General features: G+C 31.0%; 5 protein-coding genes and 1 long non-coding RNA gene across 19 annotated transcripts in view; 3 read left to right on the top strand and 3 right to left on the bottom strand.

The window, feature by feature from the left end:
- The window catches only part of LOC113515645 (PH and SEC7 domain-containing protein), a 31431-nt gene extending 27345 nt beyond the window's left edge, over positions 1-4086 (top strand). For all 11 annotated transcript variants that reach the window (XM_052893421.1, XM_052893420.1, XM_052893418.1 and 8 more), the window contains one exon: positions 19-4086. In XM_052893421.1, coding sequence (XP_052749381.1) covers positions 19-276 — 258 coding nt within the window. In that variant the 3' untranslated portion in view covers positions 277-4086. The remainder of the gene's footprint in view (positions 1-18) is intronic.
- Positions 4083-6518, bottom strand: LOC113515520 (BRISC and BRCA1-A complex member 1-like). The gene is made up of 2 exons (XM_026899767.3): positions 5996-6518; positions 4083-4917 (listed from the first exon to the last, which is right to left on the bottom strand). Exons 1-2 carry the CDS (start codon positions 6055-6057, stop codon positions 4140-4142), a joined length of 840 nt encoding a protein of 279 aa, XP_026755568.2. The 5' UTR covers positions 6058-6518; the 3' UTR covers positions 4083-4139.
- Positions 6519-6676: 158 nt separating this feature from the next.
- On the top strand, positions 6677-11508 carry LOC113515557 (G2/mitotic-specific cyclin-B1-like). Of its 3 annotated transcripts, none has more exons than XM_031911979.2 (8): positions 6677-6766; positions 7106-7208; positions 7284-7477; positions 7984-8119; positions 8501-8902; positions 9998-10120; positions 10333-10553; positions 10918-11508. In XM_031911979.2, the coding sequence occupies exons 2-8, from the start codon at positions 7179-7181 to the stop codon at positions 11306-11308; spliced, it is 1497 nt and encodes a 498-aa protein (XP_031767839.2). In that variant the 5' UTR covers positions 6677-6766; positions 7106-7178; the 3' UTR covers positions 11309-11508. The 3 variants fall into 3 exon arrangements, with proteins under 3 accessions (XP_031767839.2, XP_031767838.2, XP_026755615.2); XM_031911978.2 differs by lacking the exon at positions 6677-6766 and adding an exon at positions 6771-6857; XM_026899814.3 differs by lacking the exon at positions 6677-6766 and adding an exon at positions 6773-7008.
- Positions 10561-11566, bottom strand: LOC128200318 (uncharacterized). Its single transcript, XR_008252664.1, has 3 exons — positions 11482-11566; positions 10909-11138; positions 10561-10684 (listed from the first exon to the last, which is right to left on the bottom strand). It is a non-coding gene; the product is annotated as an uncharacterized LOC128200318 (long non-coding RNA).
- Positions 11567-15882: 4316 nt separating this feature from the next.
- LOC113515497 (RWD domain-containing protein 1) lies at positions 15883-19502 on the top strand. The gene is made up of 5 exons (XM_026899726.3): positions 15883-16134; positions 16204-16406; positions 17532-17675; positions 18198-18384; positions 19264-19502. The coding sequence occupies exons 1-5, from the start codon at positions 16065-16067 to the stop codon at positions 19374-19376; spliced, it is 717 nt and encodes a 238-aa protein (XP_026755527.1). The 5' UTR covers positions 15883-16064; the 3' UTR covers positions 19377-19502.
- Positions 19489-22697, bottom strand: part of LOC113515646 (tubby-related protein 4) — a 41640-nt gene continuing 38431 nt past the window's right edge. For both annotated transcript variants that reach the window (XM_052893335.1, XM_031910139.2), the window contains exon 15: positions 19489-22375. In XM_052893335.1, coding sequence (XP_052749295.1) covers positions 22259-22375 — 117 coding nt within the window. In that variant the 3' untranslated portion in view covers positions 19489-22258. The remainder of the gene's footprint in view (positions 22376-22697) is intronic.

Raw genomic sequence — 22697 nt, 5'->3', positions numbered from 1 at the left:
ACGAGGCGGCGCCCGCGCTGCCCGAGCGGCCCGCGCCCGACCGCGACCGCGCGCCGCTCGCGCCGCCGCCCTGACGCGCCATGGCGGTATTCGCCGCCTGCGTCCTGTGACTGGTGCCGCGCCGCCGCCGCCGCCGCCGCCGCCGCCGCCGCCCAGCCTGCTGCGCGCTCCTCTGCCTCGCCGCCTCGGCGCCGCCGGCGTGCAGCGACGACGAATCCTCCTCGCTCGGCCTACGGTAGTGTGACGCGGCCCTCCGATTCGCGGCAAACCGCTTGAGCGAAACCATCAACAGCCCTCCGACTGTATAAACGTTTATATAATTTACCGTGGCGTAGCACTGTGTTGTACGACTTTACCGTCACAATATAATAAGAGAACAAAACATGCAATTTGAGTTTCTATGCACATCTACAATCGAGGGTAATTAGAAACTATTTTCGTGCATATTGCTCTCTTGTTATATCCTAACAGTAAAATTATGCAATATCATGCCATGATACAGTAAATTAAAGAACGTCCTCCAGCTCCTACCAAATTAGTAGGGTGACTCTAAAATAAAAGAGTGAAGCCTTCATTCTCTAATCTGATCACCTGAATTATTGTAAACGGTTTCGATGTTATATAAAAAAAATATTGAATCTTGCGCAGTAGTATGTATAATTCTTACTGCACAGGGCTTGTTACTGAAATTGCGTTCAAGTTGTTTGCCCCTATCTGTACGTATGTATATTTTTAACGCCGTGCTCCATATTCAACTCGACCGACGTTGCGGCTCAACAAACTCTATTTCTTTAGAGTAAGCGAATTAGAATATTAAGGGTGCCGTCATAGTGTAGGCCAGCGAAGACCGGACACGGCGCCGACGGGGGCCGAGCGCGGCGCCTCTCCCGCTCGCCTCAAGACTGATATCGATTCGCATTTTACATTCCTTCGCCGACATTAAAACGATCACAGGTTCTGGCAGCTCCCGCGGTTTGGCGGCGGTGTGCTTTACTAACTAGACATTATTAGGTATGTGTTAAAATTAAAAATTTTAATATCGATTCATCTAGTCTTGTCTTCCTTGCGATATACATATTACCAATGGATATTCGATGATCACGTTATTATACCTACTTTGTTATGGAGATGCATCATACTTCAGTGTGATACACTGCAGCGATCGACCTGCGAATACTATGGAGGGGGATGCGAGTCTGTTATTGTAATACTCAGAAATATTGTCTTAGTTTTGTATCATGTTGCAAAATTATTTCCTTGGCCTTGGTGTTTTAAACGAATTTATATTATTTGGTATAATTAAAATCAAAACTATTATGATGAAGATGCATTTCGATAAAGAATGAATTCTAAAAAGAACTGTAAATGTGTGTATGTAAGGAATCATTGTTACTATAATGTGATGCCAGAACGTGCTGGCGATTATACGCTTTAATTATTCTCTTTTATAATCACAAACATTGGCTTCATTGTTGTAATAAAATCATTCACCATTCCATTTATCCATATTTTCTTAGAGTACGAGGGAGAGCTGGCTAGGTTTAGGTGTTGAGCGTATCATTGGAAGTTTTTGACTCATATTGTTTTATATAGTTTCAAAACACCTAAATTATTACAATATTGTAAATACATTTTAAAGAGACTGATATAAGTGAAGTTATTTATTTTGTTTGTAAATCCGCCAGTGTCAAATATTAGATGTCGATAGTAAATGATAATACATTACAGTAGGATCTCAGGTGTAATAATTACAGCTCTAAAAGGGAATGTACTAGATGTATATCATGATAACACCTAATATCGGTGATATGTTTGGCCGAAACGGTCGTGTGGATTTTAGGTAACTAGTGCTGTTAAATTTTTGTATTGTAATTTGATTATGATCGATTAATTTGTTTTATAAAAAATATAAGTCTTTGGCTATTGTACAAATCACTGTTTAATACGCCTATTAAGTATGGAAGGAAGTGCTAAGTTTTAGTTATTTTGATGACATCAAATACATTTGTATCATGTGATACATGCAAATAATACAGTAGTAACAGGCGACCAAGATAAAATGTGATTGTCTTAGAGTCATTATTAAAAATACTTGTATATCATTGAGTAGCTATTGTTATGGACAGATTTACATTGGATTAGTTATCGACTACGAAGATTGGCTTCGATTAAGATCCACTGACCCCATATTATCGGTGCAGATACTAATAAAGCCTATAACCAATGCAATGTAAATTTACCATAATAAACTTTTTAGAGTCAATGACAACATATGTAAATGATATGAAATTCCATTTAGTTGCTATACTTATTTGTGATAATGTTGCATTAATAACTGAATGTGATAGAAGTCAATACAGATATAGAGAGTGTATAAAGTCAGCTATAATAACAACAGAAACTGTACGCAGCTCATGTAGTTTTTATGCAGATTCATGATTATTAATTTGACCATTTTATTTATTGATGCATTTTGTTGTTAATAATTGTATGTATACACCTTTTTTGGTATGATCTTTTGTATTGGAGGCTAAAATGTTATGAAGAATGTAGCTCAGTTCTCACAATTATAAATCTTCAGTACATAGCTTCGACTGGTGGCTATTTTTTTATTAATGAACTTGATATTCAAGTTTCATTAATATGTTAGATTGTTTTAGATGAAATCCTAATCATTGTAAATATATTATTTTTATGAATTATTTGTTACTTTTATTTTTTTATTATTTACTGAAGTGTATAATCTGATGAGTTTTGTTTTATATAAATTGCTGTGTGTGCCTGTAAAATAGTTTCAGCTTTGTTTTTTTTTTATATATGGACTTATGTGGAGAATTAATGGTTGAAATGATGATGAGAATAGTTTATTACTGGTAATTGTAATAATAAATAATATTCCTTCTATGAAGTATTCCTTGGGATTATTCAGAACACATTATTACTGTAACAAAACCACCAGAAGCAATATTAAGTTGTAATTTTTTAATTTACTATTATTTATGTATTCATTTTACAATTTATATTCATGCAAAGTTAATACATGTTTTGTATTTGTATGATATTTAATAAATTTCTTTTTTATAAATGTGTAATTAAGCTTTGTTGTGTAAAATGCATTTGGCTAATGTAATGCAATGAATATTAAGCTTCTGGTACATGAATGTTATAACTATTCTGCTCAATTTGTTATCCATATTAGGGAACTTGTTTTGGATTGTGGATGTAAGTGTATTTTTTAATAATCTGCATGTAATCATACATAGCACACCTATATCCTAATTGTAGACAAAGTTAGCAGACACAAAATATTTTAAAATTAAATTACTTAACTATTGATAAGTACAGATCAAAAGTTGGCTGTGCTGGAAATATAAATGTATTTATAATTTTAATTCATAAAAAATATTAGATATTGGGATTGTTATAGGTAAAAATTCAAATATTGTGTTGAAACCAATAGTCTCGTTTACAGAGACGCGAGGTTTGCGTGTAGAAGCTGATCTGCCTGTGGAGTGATCAGATTTTGAGCAGATAGTTTCTTACACTTATATTTATAATCTTTTTTTATACTTGACATATTTAGTAATCAAACTTAGCATATGCTTTTATCAAACAATGCATAAAATGAACAAATACTTGAATAAATTGATTACATATTATTGTATATTATTATTTTGTTTTATTTTTAAATGATAAATTGTAATAAAAAAATATTAAGACTGTTCACAAACTATGTCAAATGAAATAGATTATAAATATGTAAGTGTAGCTCATTTGCGGGAGCTTCATCTTTACAGGAAAAGGCATGAAACTCCACATATCTCATGAGGGACCGCCTCTGTTTAAACAGATCTAAAACATGGGCCATTTCAGTAGGAAGAACTGCCATCATACATTTTCTGCCTTCATAATGTAAATAAATCATATGACAGATCCCTAGAATAATTTAATCAGGAAGAGTACATGTCTGTAAGTATTGAAATACCATATATAAATATTCATATATATATATCACAGTAGCCTTAGATTTTTCTTTTGTACCAGTCATAACCCCTTTTGAGAGCTGAATAAATACAACATAATGAACTATATGTTTTATTAATATTCTTAATTACAAATTATTTTTTTTATATATATTTTTAAGGTCTATTGCCAAAACTATAATTGGTCTGTTTTTGCAGCACTCTTTGTAAAGGATGTGCTAGCAATTTTGCAGCACAATCATGAATCTTAGTTGCATTTCTTGACACTTCATAAACATAAGAATATCCATTGTCCAAGTTTTGTAAACTATCATAAATTTCTGCACATTTATAAAGTGAGCATTCTTCTTCATGTGCTAATAGTATATCAATATAAAAATATAACTGTTTCTTTAAAAACATGAAGTATTGGTCATCTTGAGCTATCAGAGGTATGCAATTTGAACGTCCATACAGAACAATCATTCTCAACACATATGGAGGAGGTATTATACAATCTTCCTGTTTATATTCTGGAATTTCTATCTTTTGTTTCAAAATTTGAAATACCTTTTTGAAATCAAAGCTTTCTGATGTACTTTCTTCAGCATTAATGTAATCAATCACATTTATAATATCTTTTAAATTATTTGTAAAGTTTTGTATCCAGCATGGTTCTGTATCTTTCAAAATTAATAAAGCAAATTCAGTTTTATGATTGATAGCATATTTTGAGTGTATGAAAAAATCAAGTATCCGTTTCAACATATTTATAGGTGTAAATGTAGTGCCATCTGCTAATCTGTATAGGGAGGTATTGTCATCGTAACAAGTGTCTAAACAAATTATAATCCTTTCTGGTATGTTAATGTTTGGTACATTTGGTTTCTGAAAATTAGCCAAAACTTGTTGCTGCAAATCATTGAAATCATCCGTAGTCTTAGAGTGTTCAGATCTGTAAAATGAAGTAACAAAGTTCATTTACTTGTATGGATCAAAATGGTTTATCTTCATATCTACTATTTCCAATCCACTATTGAACATAAGACTAACTCATATGCAGGCATAAGAAATTGTAGTCTTTTTAATGAGTGAAAATGGAATGTGTTGTGAGAGACCAGTGAGACATGATAAGTTAACATGAAAGCAGGTCAGTTAACCTTCATAACAAATTTACCAAGATGATGTACTCCCTGTACCACATGGAGATCGACCTGATATAATTTAGTGTATTACTGTTATGTATAAAATTTGTGTACTGTTCATGTTTATAGGTGATAGTTACCCCTCACCATTAGGTTACCTATTTTTTTAATGGATTATAATGGAATGGCAAATTTACCTGTGCTAATGGTATTTGCTGGTGGGGCATTAATGAGGGAAAATAGGTGAGAATGAAAAGGCAGGGCATTTAGCTCATTGTTATGGATACAACTCGAATTCAGCATGATGGTTTTCAAGGGACTGTGTGGAAGTTTCCTGACAGAGTATATTGCTAGAAATGTATCTAGTAGTCTGTATTACTAACAATTCCCCACCCTGAACAATCAACTAGTTCGCGATTCTTAGTTGCATAAAAAAAGAGAGTAGTTATTTGTGGTAAATACCACACAGAAATCTGTACATGAGAGAAAACTTATTAGTATAGGGTGGCCCTTATTGCTAGCAATAGATCTTGTAGATCTCCTTACTACTAAGTAAATTTATGTATTATATATATTTATATATCCCAAAGAGGGTTGATGTCAGGCAGGCGGCCGGTCGTAAAACTAAAAGCCAAATCTTTTTGTAATATGGATAAAAACATATTACGCTGACCCCAAATAATAACTGGAATAAGACTAGGAAGATGATGATATATTTAGGTAAGTTTAGGATTGTAGTAATAGAGTTCAGTGACTATTGTTAGCAACAAAAATTGTGTGTTTGTTGCTAACAATAGTCGAGTGAAGGATGAAGTGTACCTTACACTTCATCCTTCACAACATAAAACCCTTATCAACATAAAATATTATCTTCTAAAAATAACATACCCTAAATCGGAAAAGGACGCTGGCTGCGAATTATTTGGCATGTCTGATGAGGCCATTTCCATATAATACTAGTACACAACAATTAATTTACAGCAATTACTCGAACCCTTTGAGGTAATAGTATCAGGTCCAACGTCAAAAAATTAAGACTGATATCCAAACATGTATAGACTTCCTTTCCTATATTTTATTTTATATGATAAGTAACCACAAATGTAATTTTTTTAAGAACAATATAGGTAAACAAACATTGAAATCAACGTCAGTCACATTCACAATTTTTTTGTTTGATGTCAGTATATTGAACTAAAAACAAGGAATAACAAAATCTTTGATTCAGAAGCGTCATTTCTCTAAATTATCTATAAAATTAAAATTTATTCTAAGGATCAATACAAACTATTTTCTAATAGGTGCAAGGCTTAATTATTATAATTTTACTTTATGATATCTCATAAAACCTAAGCATAAAACAGCAACTTCATGAAATTATCAAATTAAAAATTTTAGAGAAATGGCACTTACGAGAGAATTGAACCCAAACCTAAGTACGCTAAGCTGAAACTATGTAAAAAAAGTATAAGTATGGCATTTTTTATGGCGTGTATTAAGAGTAATAACTATTTTTAATCTATGTTCAAGTATTTAGTCCTATGTCTGTGGTATTTACATTTTCTTAGCTATGGATTAAGAATAGGACTGACATTCTTATTCTATGTTCCATTCTGGTATTAAAAAAAAAAGTTTGAAATTGTACCGTTAAAAGTAAAGGTTAATTTTTATTTATCTTTTCGTAGGTTCTTTTGCAAAGTTTAAATTGTATAGTTAATCTAATTAATGACTTCTACCTATTTCATATTTTGTAGTTATTTATGTTATTTATTAATTGAAGTATCTTCAAGATATAACAACATTTAATGGCTTAGCTAATTCTTTAATCTTAATTGCCTTTTATACAAAAAATAGTCGTTAAAAAATTAATAACACAAACAAAGAATAATGAGCCAGTGACTGTAATGATTTAATTATTTTATTTCCATTACAAAATCATAATAATAATAATACAGATCTGTGAATATTCAGTATTTATTAATGTATTTACATTCACAGGTAACATATCAAAATATTCAAGTTCCTCCTTTTATCGAGAGAAGAATTAGATACTTAAAGAACAAACAGAAAAATGGATATTCAAGTGCAACGACTGAGATCAGTAAGTTTCACTTTTCCTGAAGTTATGTATAAGCCCATAAACCTGCTTTGTAACATTTTTTAACATTGATTGCAGATTGCTGATCAAGAAAATAAATATGCTATAAAAGGAAAAGCGACCATGGCGTTGCCTAGCAAACGTCAAGGTTTAAATGTGAGAGGCGCTTTGGGAGAGTTGAATAGTAATTTGCAAACTCGGAAAGAAACCAAAATTGGAAAAGTGGCTGCTGAAAGTCATAAGAAAAATGCATTAAACTATGGGACTTTGAGGTAAAGTTTTTACTTGAATCCTTTTTTAGAACATTTACTTAATTAAGGAACATATTACCACATTTAATAACAATTAATTATAATAATATTATTGAAATAAATGCTTGCAGTTGTAATTTCTACTTATTTGATATGGTGTAATAAATATAGACTTATTATTATTCTATTTGCAATATCACATTTCCCTTCTGAAATAGAAGTCATGTGGTTATTAATCCCAGCAGCAGCACAGTCAAAGTCCAGTGTACTATCTATTATGTATTTAGGAGTTTAATCTATTTTTCCGAAAAGAGAACAACTCTGATATCTTAAGGGTTATATTATGTATTTATATTTTTTAATTATGACTTTTTCAAATTTGAAAATCTTCATTATTATGTACATATGAAATGGTATCTACACAGACAAGTCGCAAATTCTCACCACTAATCTAATACTGTTGTCACTCATATTAATTCTTTCATTACAATTTATTGCATTTCTAAAAATATTATTAAAACATATAGGAATTATAGTCATGTGCAGCCAAGGGTTGATTCTGGACTCTCTAACAAAAATATAATACAACCATCATCAAGACCACCAATACGACGGGATGAGAACAATACAAATATAGCTGTCAGAGCTATTCCTAGGACTATGGTATGTTATATATGTATTTAACATAATATTGTAAATAAATGTATTTATTAATTTTACAAATAATATAAAGTTTTGAGTTTTTTTCTTAATCCAAAACCAGAGTAAAGATTGATATGTACCTAAGTTAGTAGTAATAATACTTACTATGAATACTCATAATTCATTTTATCATTATAATTAGAAATATTTTTTGTCTTCTCCATGTTCACCTCTAAAATCTTACATTACTATTTAGTAATGTAAGATTTTAGAGGCTATTTAGCCTACACAAAATTTCTCAGACTAGATATACTTAAAAAAAATAATCATTTGTAACAATAAAATAACAATTTTTTTGTCTTTGGCTTTTAGAATATACATTATATCAATTTTCTATTGTAGGCTGTCCTCCAAGAAAATAATAAGCAAACTGATATAAAAAATGTAAATATACAAACAAAAAAACAAGACATCAAGCAATTTGGAAAATTAACAACTCTTAGAGAAACCAAGGTATCAAAACCTATTGCCAAGGAACCTATAGAGTTATTACAGAAACTCAAGTTAGTTGAGTCTGAGCACAACACAGGTTTAATCAATTATAGCAATTTAGAAAAAAAAGCTGCACTATATGAAATATCTTCTACTTGTTCTACACCAACTATTCCTAATGATATTGAAGATATTGATGCAGGAGACAAGAACAGTCCATTGCTAATGTCTGTATATATCAAGGATATATATCACTATTTAACTGAATTGGAAAAGAAATATCCTATTGAGCCTGACCATTTGAAAAGACAGGTTTGTGTAATTCCTCATAACTTTTATTATTTAGTAGATGTATAATAATATGAAAAATTATTAAACATATTTGTGATATTCATTAATAACTCTAAATATGTCCTGAAGTAGAAACTAAGATGGATAGTCAAGATAATGATTGAAAATGATGCATTTTGAATTATGTAGTGGTCAAAAATGGTTTCATTGACATTTAAATTTATATCTTTGTAAATAGTTGAAAGCTAAGTTTGCATCCCATGGCCATATATTCATATATATGGCCATATATTGGGTCATCCCAATCAGCTCTTCCTCTCTTAAATATGCCTGTGGTTATACTGGCCCTATTGAAAGTCTAAGTTTCTATTCTGCCAAAAAATAAGTTTTAATTATTTTAATATGTTATAATGTTTTAATTATTAATATGGGCTGGTTACATAGCTCAAAAAATTGACCTTGATGGGGAAGACGCATTCTTGAGTTTTGACCCTATATAGGCAAACATAGTATACACTAGATGGAGTAACAATTTGACAAATGCATTGTCATGGGAGTCAATAGATGCAGGTGGCTAGAGATTCCGTTCCTTATGGCAATCATTAGGAGGCCTATATTCAGCAGTGGTCAAATAACAGCTGATGTGATGTTAAAATGTGAAATTTTCAAAAAAATTAAAAGTATTTCTATCAATCAGAAGTCTAAAATTAAGCTTTGTATTTCTAGCTTTAATTATAACTGAATTTCTATAGGAATTTTCATGCCCTATTACAGCTCTTTAGGAGTGAATTCTGCAAAATCCAATAAACATATTAATTTAAGTTTTGAACCAAGAGCCTAAATTTGAAATTTCACGTGTCTACCTTCTAAACTAATGAAATTCCATACAAACTTTCAACCCCTGTTTACCCCCTTAGAGTTTGCATTTCCAAAGTTCTTTTATTGTTTACCTCTACTGTATAAAGAACCTAACTATAAAATTTCAAGATTCTATATTCAGCGATTTTGGCTGTACATTGATATATAGTTGCTCAGTTAGTCAATCGGCGTCCTTTTTTTTATATATGGGTATATTATTTTAACTAATATTACTAATTACTGAAATTGTAATTGCAGAGTGTAATCACTGGTAAGATGCGGGCGACGTTGATAGATTGGCTGGTGGAGGTGCAGATTCAATTTTCACTTGTATTAGAGACATTACATTTAACTGTTGGAATTCTTGACAGATATTTACAGGTAATTTTTATTCAATTTAGTCTTTTAAATGTTGTTATTATACCAAATTATTTCAAAAATGACGCTATATTCTAATTCTATCTATAAAATGAAAGTTTCAATTTGATATCATAGAATAGTCTTTATTCTGAAGACCAATATAAACTAATTGTCTAATAATTTTGACATTAATTTTATGAGGTTTAAAAAACATTATGTTTGATACGTTTCAGGCGGCGCCAAACGTGCAACGCACTCAGTTACAGCTGGTCGGCGTAACAGCAATGTTCATTGCTAGCAAATATGAGGAGATCTATCCTCCAGACGTCAGAGATTTTATATATATGACAGACAAAGCATACACCAAATCTGATATATTTAAGTGTGAAAGGGACATCATGTCAAAACTTGGATTCTGTTTAGCCAGACCAATACCACTTAGTTTTCTAAGAAGGTAAAACTATGACAAAATGATATGTGCATGTTAATACTTAATATCATTTTAGATTAGATATATATATATTTTTTTAGTTATGTGGTTTTTTTTATGAAAAATCTATGAAACTTTATAATTTCCTCCTTCACCTGAAAATAAGTCATGTTATAAATGCAAAAGTATGTTTGTTAATTATGTTTATAACTGATTTACTACTGAATGAAATTAAATATTCGGAGAAATAGGCTGAGACTGAGAATAGGTATTCAATATGATGAAATAATTGAATTTCAAGCAGATGCAGGAATTTCCAGTATTAATTGAATTTACTAATAATGCATAAAGCCTCATATTAATGAATTTAAATAATTACTCATTTCAGATTTGTGAAAGCAGCTCATGGAACATCAAAAAATCATCATTTGGCAAAATATTTTGTTGATCTATCTCTGGTAGAATACTCAATGGCCCATTACAAGCCGTCGGAATTGGCGGCAGCTGCTATTTGCCTCTCTCTATATTTACTGTCTAGCAAAAAGTTAGAAGAAGTGTGGACACCAACATTGTTCTATTATTCTGGTTACTCACTTGCACATATTGAACCTATAATTAGGAAATTAGTAAATATAGTAATTAATGTTGACAATTCCAAGCACAAGGCAGTGTACAATAAATATTTAGATGTAACTTTAGCTAAAGTATCAAGCCTGCCCCAGCTTAGAGGAGAAGCTATTTATGAATTAGCCAAAATATCATTAGACACAAGACAATAATAATTCTCTTGTATAATTATTACATGACTATATATTATACTGATGGACTGAATTTTTATGTAAAAGTGCATTAGGTACCTGTTTTATTTGTAATACAGAAGTAGTGTAATGAAGTAATGTAATGATAGAAATTAGTCATAATAGAAGTTAATATAAAATGGGTTTATACTAACATATTCCATAAGAATTTTAGGGTGTCAGAATCATATCAAATTTGTATATATTGCAGATCCCTTACATTGTGATAAGAAAAGTAATATTTTTTTAATTTCCAATCGTTTAAATTTAAGCCATGCTATATTTTTATATACATTACAAACAAATGTCATCACTCTTAATGAACCTTGCTCTTTTCACGCGTGCGATTGACTGTTTTAACCTATTTGTGGTTTTAATTGTACAAAAATAAAGGTAAATTTACCTTAAGACTAAAACAACGGTTAGCGTATTTTAGATTATAAATACGTATATGATTGTGATTTTAAATATTTTATAACTATTGATTTGTTATTTATTTCAGTCGACATGTTTTATTCTAAACACAGGCTCCTAGTTCCAACTTTTTCATACAATTTAGTCGAACACCCATTTTACTACTTTGAGTTAAAAAGGCCGTAACTTCCATTTTTAGCAAAATGGCTCAATGATGCATTTTTGTTTAAAATTTAAAGCGCTATTAATCTGTATATTTAAAAATAATAAAATAGAATTCTTTTACAACGTATTATTTTTGTATTTGAACAAAAACGATGTAAATTCTAATTTTATAGCGTATCTGCAGCATGTGAGGTGTCACAATCTTAATTAAAAACTGATCGTAAAAGCAAATATAATCACAATAATTAAGGCGTTAATAATGATATAATATTTGAATTAAATACTGTGAATAAATTGTAATTATTGTGATGGAATGAAATATATGTAAAGTAACAAATTATTCTACTAAACAAAATAAATTAATCCATTTTGACAACAGAATTTTAAATGACTGACAAAATTTTTTGTATTAATTACATTTTTTAACCGTTTCATTTAATTTTCATTAGGAAAGAAGACAACTGTAAATATATCTTTGAAAATGCCTTTCTAGGCAAAAACTGTTTTATTGTGATGTAAATCTAATGTAAATTGGCCTCCCGTTTCCACGCTAAGCCTAAAAAATTGTTAGGTATTTATTAAAAAAAATTTGGAGACAAGTGATAAATATACAAGTGTTTTTTATAGAAAAATAAAAGTATCTAAAGAAAATTTTGTGAAAAAATAATTTTTTTTTAATAATATTAATTGCTTTCCATCAAAGTTCAACCACGTGTCGACCGTCACGATATATCTTTTATGCCTTGTTTTTTGCTCTGATATAAAATAAATACGAGTTTGGATAGTCAGATGTTTTTTTTAACTATGCATAAATAGCTAAATTGATGTAAAACGTTAAAAAAAGATTATTTTTAAAACGCTATTCCAGAATAGGACAATAGCTTGATTATATCTGTATAATTTAAACTATTTATAGTCTATACAAATGATTCGAAAATATCGGCCAACTTTGTCATACAATTTTGTATGTGATAGAGTTACCAGATGACAAATTATTACTTTAAGGTAAATAGTTAAAGGTCGTAACTTAAATATTACCATTAAATAATTCTTTATAATATTTAACTTAAACATTAAATTATCTTTTAAGAATAATGTTTAGATAAAGAATGCGGTAGGTAAAACTTCATAATTCTTTCATTTGCATTGAAAATCTATTGTTTTGAATCCATGTATATTATAAATACGGACGGATAATGCTACTGAAAGTGACGGCCATTTTAATCTTTTTTTTTACCTTACGAATATCTTTAAATACGAATATTTGTAGACTTAAAATATGTATTGAATTTAATCGAAATATGAGCCATTTTAATTTTATGCAGATTTTGGAAATATCTACGTATCAGTATGGAAAATATATGAAATACATGTACAAATATATCCTTTATTATTCCATATATCCTTAATAATTACAGTTTATGTTTATAAATTGTAATTATGTCAGATTCAGATTATTTTATGTAAATAATATACTAAAACAATTGTTTCTAAGTAGTACAGTTTTTAAGAAAAATATTAAAAACCTCTAAAATCAAATTTAGTTTGACACTTCAGTGTTGTTTTTTTTTTTTTCCACAAAATTTTAAAAAAATTTGGTATTACATTATCAATAATAATAACTATTAGGTGATTATTTCGTATAAGAAATACAATAAGACTAAAAACTCACACTTGACCAGTTTTATTATTATTTGCAGGCACGTTACGGCTAGAGGGGGTAGCCATTGAACGATTTTAGGACACATTATTATAAAAAAAATTGAACGACTTTTTGGCGAATTCCGGTTCACTTCATCTGGCAACTCTGGCCCCAAACAGCCAGTTTTGTGTAATTTCCATAATAGTTTTTAATGTATGGATTTGGTCAGGAAACATCATGCCAATGTTTATTTAAATGATGAAATCACAATAGTACCAACTTAACTAACAAAAATACTGTCAAATATGATGCAAATGGCTGCCATCTAAACTATTTGTGGAACAATTTTAGCTTTGCATATCATATATTTTTTTATTTTAAATTGATCAGATATTACATGAAGTGTTGAATATTTGTGTTTATTATGGAGCCATATTCGTGTGTGCAATGCAATAAAATTGTTGGTTTACTAAGGAATTTAATAATTGTTAATTTAGCACTGCACGTACTAGGTCAATGTATTGCCCCACCAGTTTCGTATTAATTTCCTTTACGTGGGACACTCAGAAAGTTTTGCGACACTAAAAAAAAATATTCTATAGGTAAATATATTTTTATTACACCTTTTCAAAGTACTCTCCATCAGCCTCTATATAAAGTTTCATGCGTCTGAACCAGTTTTCGAAACACTTTCCAGTCCACAGCTTTTACAGTTTTTACGTTTACAGCCTGCTCGAACACTGAGAGGGCATCATCCGGCGACGAAAATTATATCCCTTTGAGCTGATTTTTTTTATTTTTGGGAATAAGAAGAAGTCACACGGTGCTAGGTCAGGGCTGTAAGGAGGGTGACCCAGGAGTTTGACTGGTGTACTGTGTAGGAAGTCCCTGGTTTTGATTGTGGAGCCCTGTGTTTAGTCGCTTGTTGCTCACAACAGAGAAAACTTCTGCCAAGCATTAGGTAGTATACCATTCGGCGTTAATGCTTCTTTGGTTTCGTAAAGTTATTCACACCAAGCAACCAGTCAAATTGAAAAAGTTTGCGATCAAAATCTACCCCCCCTTTTTTAGGTCGCTTTACTTTGGTAGGAGTTGATTCGTTTTTAAACACCCAAACCGTCGCCTGGCGCTTTTTTTCTGGATCGTATTGATAAATCCAGGATTCGTCACCTATAATGATATCGTAAACACGCCGAGACGAGTCTGCTTCAAATTTGTCTATCATATCATGGCACTATTCTACTCTTGCCTGCTTCTGAACATCGGTGAGGTTGTGCGGCACCCAGCGTGAAACTATCCTCCGCACCCGTAAATTCACGTGTAGAATTTTGTAAAGACTTCCTGATCCAATATGCAGTATATGCTGAATCTCTTGGTATGTAATTCGTCTATTGTCTTGGATCAAATTTTTCACTGCTGGCATGTTATTTTCCGTAACAGCCGTCAAAGGACGACCACTTCTTTCTTTATCCCCCAAAGTTAATCGATCGCGCTTAAATTCATTATACCAACGATACACGGTTGCCTTAGAAGGGCCTTCATCTATGAATATCATTTGAAGACTATCGTACAATTCATTTGGTTTCAGGCGACACTTAAAATCGTACAAAATCATAGCGCGAAAATATTCTCGACGCAAATCCATTTTTCAATGAGACACGGTAATTTTAATTAGCTCGCAAAAAATATGGAGGGGAGTTTTAAATTTATAACGTACCTATTTTTTCTCGCAATACTTTCTGAGTGACCTGGTATTTGTATTTAGTATATTGTTTACAATAATAAATATATTTAAGAATGTTACCATTTGTTCTATTTTTGTTAAAAATAAAACTCACCAGGTGACCGAAATGTGGGGGGTGACATCCACCGAAATCATTTCAATCGTTATATCGGTGAACGGTCTTATCCCAACCAGTTTGGAACAACATCTCGGGCGGTTGGGATTCTGAGGCGGCTCACTCCCGGGAAAGATGCAGAAAGCGGTGCTCTTAAATTCTGCCCGCATTGTACGCCGGTTTCTCTCCCTGGGGCCCCGAACCCCGGCCAACTGTACTTCTGGCGGGGGTTAGTTTGAGCCGCCGGAGGGAGGGGAGATGTTAATTTTCTATAATAAATAATATTTTTTGTTTAAAATTCATGCATTTTGACATAAAATTTTTTGACATATATATACATATATATATATATTATCACATGATTCACATTTTTGCTATCTATCTAAGTATAAGTATAACCCTATTCGTATCCATTTTAGTTATCAGGCTGGCCAACATAACTAGAAAAGAACGATTTTTGTGTAAATTAGATATTCCTGACCATGTTATTTCACATGGCTTCTATGAAGTGTGGTCTCTTTTGCCTTAGTTATATACTCTTTGATGACAGCTTTTAAATTGTAAATAGAATTGACAATTTATTATAATTGTAAAAAAGGAATCTGAAGTAACTTAAATAATTAAATGCGCCACTAAAAGGTTCAGAACCAAAGTATTTAAGACGATCTTTCTATTAATAATGGATTACAATTATGAACAGTCTAGTGAAGTTGAAGCTTTAGATTCCATATATTATGGGGACATGCAGAGTAAGTAGCGAGGTTATTTTTTTTAGTACAAAATTGAACTCATTTGTAACTATAATATATTTTTTTTAGTTATAGAGACAGAACCATTCCATAAGTTTTCTATACCTATAAAATCTGAAACGTTTGACGAAGGAGAAGGACTTTCTTGTCAACTAGTTTTTACCTACACATCAAAATATCCAGATGAGCTGCCTATTGTAGAAATAGAGAATGAAGAAAATTTTGACAATGTCGTTGATAAAAACGAGCTCCTTACGCATTTAATAGAACAGGTAAGAGACCGTCACTTATTATTCAATCAAATAAATAAGCCTTCATTCATTCATTGCCAAAAATATTAAGTCTACCTACATTAGTACCTTTATTATTTAACAAAATACAAAAACATCTACTTCAATGTATAGGACAGTATCCTAATGACTGTCCTAATATATTTCTCTCTATTAACCTTTGGCATTTTATAATTTTTTGTAAGCTTTTTATGTTAGTGCCTAAGTTTGAGACCCATATGAGAGACAGGGATGAATGCACCTGTTAAACAACTGCATTTTTGATAGGACTTGTCTTACAGGACTTCTTTAAGAGTTCAATATGCTTTCAATGAGTTGACAACACATCTTTTTACTTCTTTCTCCATTTGGTTCTGAAATGATATCAGTTTGCCGAAATATACATCACTTTCCATATATTCTGTTTTCTCATTTTATGATGCATGACAACATATTTAACAATATTTTTATTTTTTAGTTAATCATACTTTTCTAATCTGTTCTGTGAGTTGTAAAATTGTTGTATCACCAAGAAAGAGAATCTCTAACATACTCCCCTTTTCACTTCTCCGAACTTTTCACTTTTTCTGGAATTCTCCTTCTATTTCTAGTTAATTTGTGCTGAACTATTTATATATATATATATATATATATATATATATATATATATATATATATATATATATATATATTTTTCGGTTCCCTGGTTTCTAAGAGATTTTCAAATTCACTTATGTACGAAAGAATCAAAACTTTTGTTATAGTCTACAAATGCCAAATACAAGGGCCTTGGGAACACAAATAATTCAATTAGTTGCTTGATTATACACATATGTTGTTGAATAATCACCTTGAAACCCAGGTTGTTCTATTGCTGTTCATCTAGTTGTCATTTTATTTTAGTCAAGACTTCTAGAAAATATTTTGTTTTTTTTGTTTACACTAATATCATAATCTAATATAAAATAAGTAATATTCTTATGTAGACCAAATTCCAAATAATTGCTTCTTTTTGTTCAATTGAATAATGAATAAAAAAAAATATTTTTGTTACTTTTCCAATTACTTGATAAAAATATATGTATAAATTTTAGCTTGTGTTTATATCTGTTTTTATATATTTTCTAGGGTAAAGAAAATCTAGGTATGGTGATGGTATTCACACTAGTGTCAGCTGGACAAGAGTGGCTCAATGAAAAGTGGGATAGCATTAAAAAGGATAGGGAAGAAAAGATACTTGCGAAATTAAAGGCTGATGAGGAAGCAGAATTGGTTAGTTCTATTTTAACACTAATTACTGAATTAAAATTCTATATGTGAGTAGTTCACACGCCATTTTGCCACGTGCAAAAATTCCAGAAATGTCTCATATCCACCCTAAGATGCTAGAAGCTTCACAAAAAACATATCTAAGAGTAGCCCAAATGACTCCAAGCACTATCTGGAAAATGATTCTAAACATACCATTGTCTCCAACCAGTTAAAGTCTGAGGAAACTTATATAAATAGTAAATAGTAGCTGTAGTATGTTGCAATTCATGGATTAGGATAAAAAACATATATCAAGCCAAAATGTGGTCTGCTTGCGTGTCAAATTTCATTCAAAACTATATATTTAAAAAGCAGTAAGTAACATCTGCTTAAACAACTAAACATTGTTTTAAATTGATAATAATATTGAAAGGAATTTGAACAATCAAAGTATCAAATGCTGGAAAAGCATAAAGGTATGTTTTTGTAATAATGTCAATATGAGTTGAAATTTGCAAACTTTTTATTTGTTTGACATTACAGAAAAGATTTGAAGGTACCAGAGTTACAGTTGAATCGTTTCTGGCTTGGCGGAAGCAATTTGAAATTGATATGGGAATTCCAGCCAAAAGAGAGAGAGAATCGAAAGACAAAAATAAGTTAACTGGCAAAGAGTTATTCTTGAGAGACACTACTCTCAATGAATCCGACTTGAAATTCCTTGATGATGGTAAGTTTTATGTTGGTTTAAGATACTATTAGTCTACTATATGAACTATTTTATCTACTACTGGCTATAATTATAATTTAAACATATAATTAGATCGATGAATTATATTTAAAGTGTGAAGAATATAGTATAATGAGGATATGACAGTAAAAATTACAGATGCATAACCTTTAGCCTTCAAAAATGGCTATATGTTACGGTCACTATGGGTGTCACAGTATATGTACTAGTGGTAGTATGAAACTGGTAAAATAAGGAACCTGTTGCACTTGTTCCTGTTTCGATATAAGAGTAGTTCCATTGGCCCATTCCAAAATAACACAATGTTATATTGAAACACTGTTTTAACATAGAAAACTGTTCTGGAGTATAGAATGGTTGCTATATGTTTTTAACATTGGTTAAGTTCATATGCTAGATACGAGACGAGCATGTTTCGTGCGAAACAACTGGTAGTGAGCTGTTGCTGTCTCTTTCTTACACAGGTTAACTTCATATGTTAGATATAAGAATATTCCATGTTTAGTAAGATTGATGCAGTTGGTTGTGGAACTGTAATAGTTGTAATGGTTTCAATAGAATAGCTCCAAATTGTTTTTTTTTTTATAAAAACTGTTGTGTTTGACTGTATATATGCCTCACCTCTAGTATTTACTGTGATGTTCAGTAAGCTGTTTTTATCTAAAACCAATGGTTACCACTTTTCATCAGTTGGGTCATCGGCTTATTTGCCCATTTATTTTGTATAAGAAGAACCTTATATGTATTTAGCTGTATTTAGGATCATAAGTATTCTAACTTGGAATTTATTTATCATACAGAGTCATGATAAAACGATTTGAAAAAATGCTGAACTGCAGATAACATTTTCAATTGTAGGTGATGCTGTTAAAGTCGACGAATCACTATTCCAAGACCTGGATGATTTAGAGATATCTGATGATGACGATGAAGACTATGTACCCGGCCAAAGTGGCAGTGATAGTGATTAACAAATGGCATTAAGCTCACATTAAGAGCGAACTGATATCACATGCAAGGACATTTGTGGCTTAATAATTATAAATAATTAAGTATTATAAGTTGTTTTCAATAAAAGACATGTTTTGTCTGGAGAATATTTTTATTTACACTTTGTCATTACAGTAAGTATATACATCTGACAAGTGATAATAGAGATACCATAATGGAAAAAAAGCAATAGTAATTATAACAGTTATTGATCCAGATATTGTTGGAAAGAAATTATTCAGTAATTATACAAAATAAACGAAAACATTATTTTACAGGTGTATATGGGAATCACTGCATCTCTAAATGGTGTTTCGTACTGGTACATTGAATCTTAGTTAGTACATTTTTTTTTACAAATGTTAAAAGAGCAATAAAAAAAGATCTCACTAGTCGTCACATGCGTGGAACGCGAATTCATCTCGTCAATTTATGGGTGGTATTAAAACCTGTAAAATTTTAATAATTACCCTGTATATTTTTTATATTAAAAAAAAATAGTACAGGGTTAAGCAAATAACCTCAGTGATAGTATTTATGGAATACTTCCCCAAAGTAAAATTTATAAAAAGTTTTGAAACTATCCATTATACAAAATGCACGATTACGTGACCGATTTACCATTTATTTTATTGAATAGTATTAAACGTATATTTCTTGAAATTGGACAAATATTTTCAAAAATACTATGACTGAGGATATTACTTGAATTGAAAGTGTGTAAAAATTTTTTTCCATCAATTTCTGCATCAATGGCACCTACAACATTCAGTCAACAAAATATGAAACTATTAGACGGAGCAACAAATCAGACTCACCTCACAATTACCATACCACTTAGGATAACTAAAACACGAGTATAACCAATACGATGAATATCACAAAATATATTTACAATGTGCAGTCTTAAATCAATGATTGATAAATAATAATCTATAATTTATTTAATAATAATAATTAACCACAGATATGTACGAGTATGTATCAATAAACATAATCATTATGTGCAATACAATGCAAAACAAAGGTAAAAAATCAGCCTTTTGTTGATTGATACAGGCCCTGCCTGATAGAAAATTTGTTTAAGGTGCCTACATATTTGCTTGATTATAATGATTACCAACAACTTCGGTGCCGATTCTCATGTTTATAATATGAATGCTGCTTTCGCATACTCAGAAAAAGAAATGAGATACAAGATTTTTATGTTAGGTACTATAAAAATGGATAGATAATTTTGATATTTTATCAAGCATATTTGTAAGCATCTTATGTCTTAACAACAAGTCGCTTTAAAAATTTTGAATATCATTTAATAAATAATGAGTACATACAACATTAGGTTTTAAACATTAACAAATTATAGAACATTAAGGGGCCATTTAGGTAGATATAAGTATATTAACAAATCACGTAAATTAATATAAATAACTATAAGGATTTTCTGCGACATCGATACCAAACTGTAAAGGGTAAATAAAAATTGATTAAATATTTTATTACGTGTACACATACCTAGGCCGACTATTAGTAAATGTTTATAAGGACAACGAAAATGTATTTGTTGTAATTAAAAACAATTTAAATGCAAATTTAATAGGGAAAACAACAAACATGATGTATATGAATAATTTAGTGCATAACATTTATAAACAGATCAACTAATCATTTTAATGAAACTAAACAGGTACAACACGTTACTCTAGCGGCCTTTACATAATATAAAATATCCACTTCATTTAAACACTGATTAAATTTGATCAACAAAGTGTATCTTTAAAAGTGTTTAAATATCTTCAAATGTAGGCCAACAGATTTTACGGATAATATATTAGGGTTGCAACGGGAATTTCTTAGAAAACGGGAACTGCTTAATATTTCGGTGTTACGTCAGAGGTCTTCGTGTACACCGAAGGTGGCCTAGAAACTTTTGTAGCTAGAGTTTGATACTCCACTCCTTCACAATAGTAGTAACGTAAAATTTTAATCACATGTAGGTACCTATCGGTCAGCAATATCCATAAAAAAAGCTTTATTTTGATGTTTATGGTGTTCTTAAAGCAAATATGGTGTTCAAGTATACAACATCAGAAATATAACAATAATTTTAATAATTCCATTACAACCCAATTGAACATTGAAGTGACACTGAAATTATTTACTGTATATTACGGAATTCAATTATCAACATTTGTACCTAAAATAGTGTTATGCATTTATTATTTTATGGGCTCTATAAGACACGTTTTTGTATCCGTGATGATGGTCCCAATGTCACCGACTATCGGCATTGAGACAACGAATTTGATACTTTACATAGTCACCTATCTAATTGTAAGCTTGTGTAAAAAATATTTTATGGATGGGTTTGCTCGCTGATCAGTATTTAGGTATGTATTACAACGGTTTACATCCCACTGGCGAGCACGGAGCCACACATGTTTAAATAAAAAAAGTCTTCCTTCAATCGCGTGTTCTTTAGAAGCGACTGTTTGAACTATTATTTCAGTCCGCGACGTAAGCATCATCCACATGTGCGCAAAAGTGGTGCTTTCATTGATCAAAGTGAGGCCGTGTTAGCCAGTTTGATATAACCGCAACAATCACTATGACAGTATTTGTAAAGCCTATATTTTCAGCCATGTATTACAAGAATTACTATGGTCAGCAAGCAGTCTGAAAATATCAACACCGATTATAGTAAACTGTAATTATTTAAAACAGAATTAGACCTTAAATGAGGCTGTAGCTCATATTATAATTAAAAGTCGATATTCAAATAGAAAAGTGATATTTTCCGACTGCCCCGTTTCGCCTATAAGAACCGCATACTATTGTCGACTATGAGCTACAATGATGGTGCTCATTTGAGCCGTTGTGTTACATTAGCTAGAGCGACGGCGAAGGCCTGCAATGCAGAGAATGGGTACTGGAAGTCAAGAGTGTAAGCATTTCCATCGATGCGTCCGAACTGCATCACCTAGAAATATATTAGAACAACTTAAATAATTGTCTCTGATTACCCAATATTGGACCAGAGGTAAAATACTCTTTTTTATATAAAAATCTTTTAGTTTTGTATAAATGGTTTTTCTTATTTTGAATATGAATGTGCAATAAAACTAGTATAATTAGTGAAAAAAGAATCATCAAAATTAGTTTAGACATAACATACGTGTGTATATGTATTGAAAATACAACCAAATTACGTATTTTTCTTTTCGAAGTGAGTTGAAAGTCTCCCCAACACATAACTACTAAATCATCATCAAGACTGCAAGTCTTATCTTTTTTTCGTTCTC

The sequence above is a fragment of the Galleria mellonella genome, unplaced genomic scaffold, assembly GCF_026898425.1.
Source record: "Galleria mellonella isolate WM207_F2 unplaced genomic scaffold, CSIRO_AGI_GalMel_v1 utg173, whole genome shotgun sequence".
NCBI lineage: Eukaryota > Metazoa > Arthropoda > Insecta > Lepidoptera > Pyralidae > Galleria > Galleria mellonella.
Note: the sequence above shows the minus strand (reverse complement) of the source record. Positions and strands in the feature narration are given on the sequence as shown.

Excerpts from the sequence above, each read along its gene's own strand:
- LOC113515520 (XM_026899767.3), bottom strand. The coding sequence starts at position 6,057 with ATGGAAATGGCCTCATCAGACATGCCAAATAATTCGCAGCCAGCGTCC. Across the intron at positions 4,918-5,995 it reads GCGTCCTTTTCCGATTTAGG|ATCTGAACACTCTAAGACTA; the intron begins GTATGTTATTTT and ends TTCATTTTACAG.
- LOC113515557 (XM_031911979.2), top strand. The coding sequence starts at position 7,179 with ATGGATATTCAAGTGCAACGACTGAGATCA. Across the intron at positions 7,209-7,283 it reads AAGTGCAACGACTGAGATCA|ATTGCTGATCAAGAAAATAA; the intron begins GTAAGTTTCACT and ends CATTGATTGCAG. Across the intron at positions 7,478-7,983 it reads TTAAACTATGGGACTTTGAG|GAATTATAGTCATGTGCAGC; the intron begins GTAAAGTTTTTA and ends TAAAACATATAG.
- LOC113515497 (XM_026899726.3), top strand. The coding sequence starts at position 16,065 with ATGGATTACAATTATGAACAGTCTAGTGAAGTTGAAGCTTTAGATTCC. Across the intron at positions 16,407-17,531 it reads TTACGCATTTAATAGAACAG|GGTAAAGAAAATCTAGGTAT; the intron begins GTAAGAGACCGT and ends TATATTTTCTAG. Across the intron at positions 17,676-18,197 it reads CTGATGAGGAAGCAGAATTG|AAAAGATTTGAAGGTACCAG; the intron begins GTTAGTTCTATT and ends TTGACATTACAG.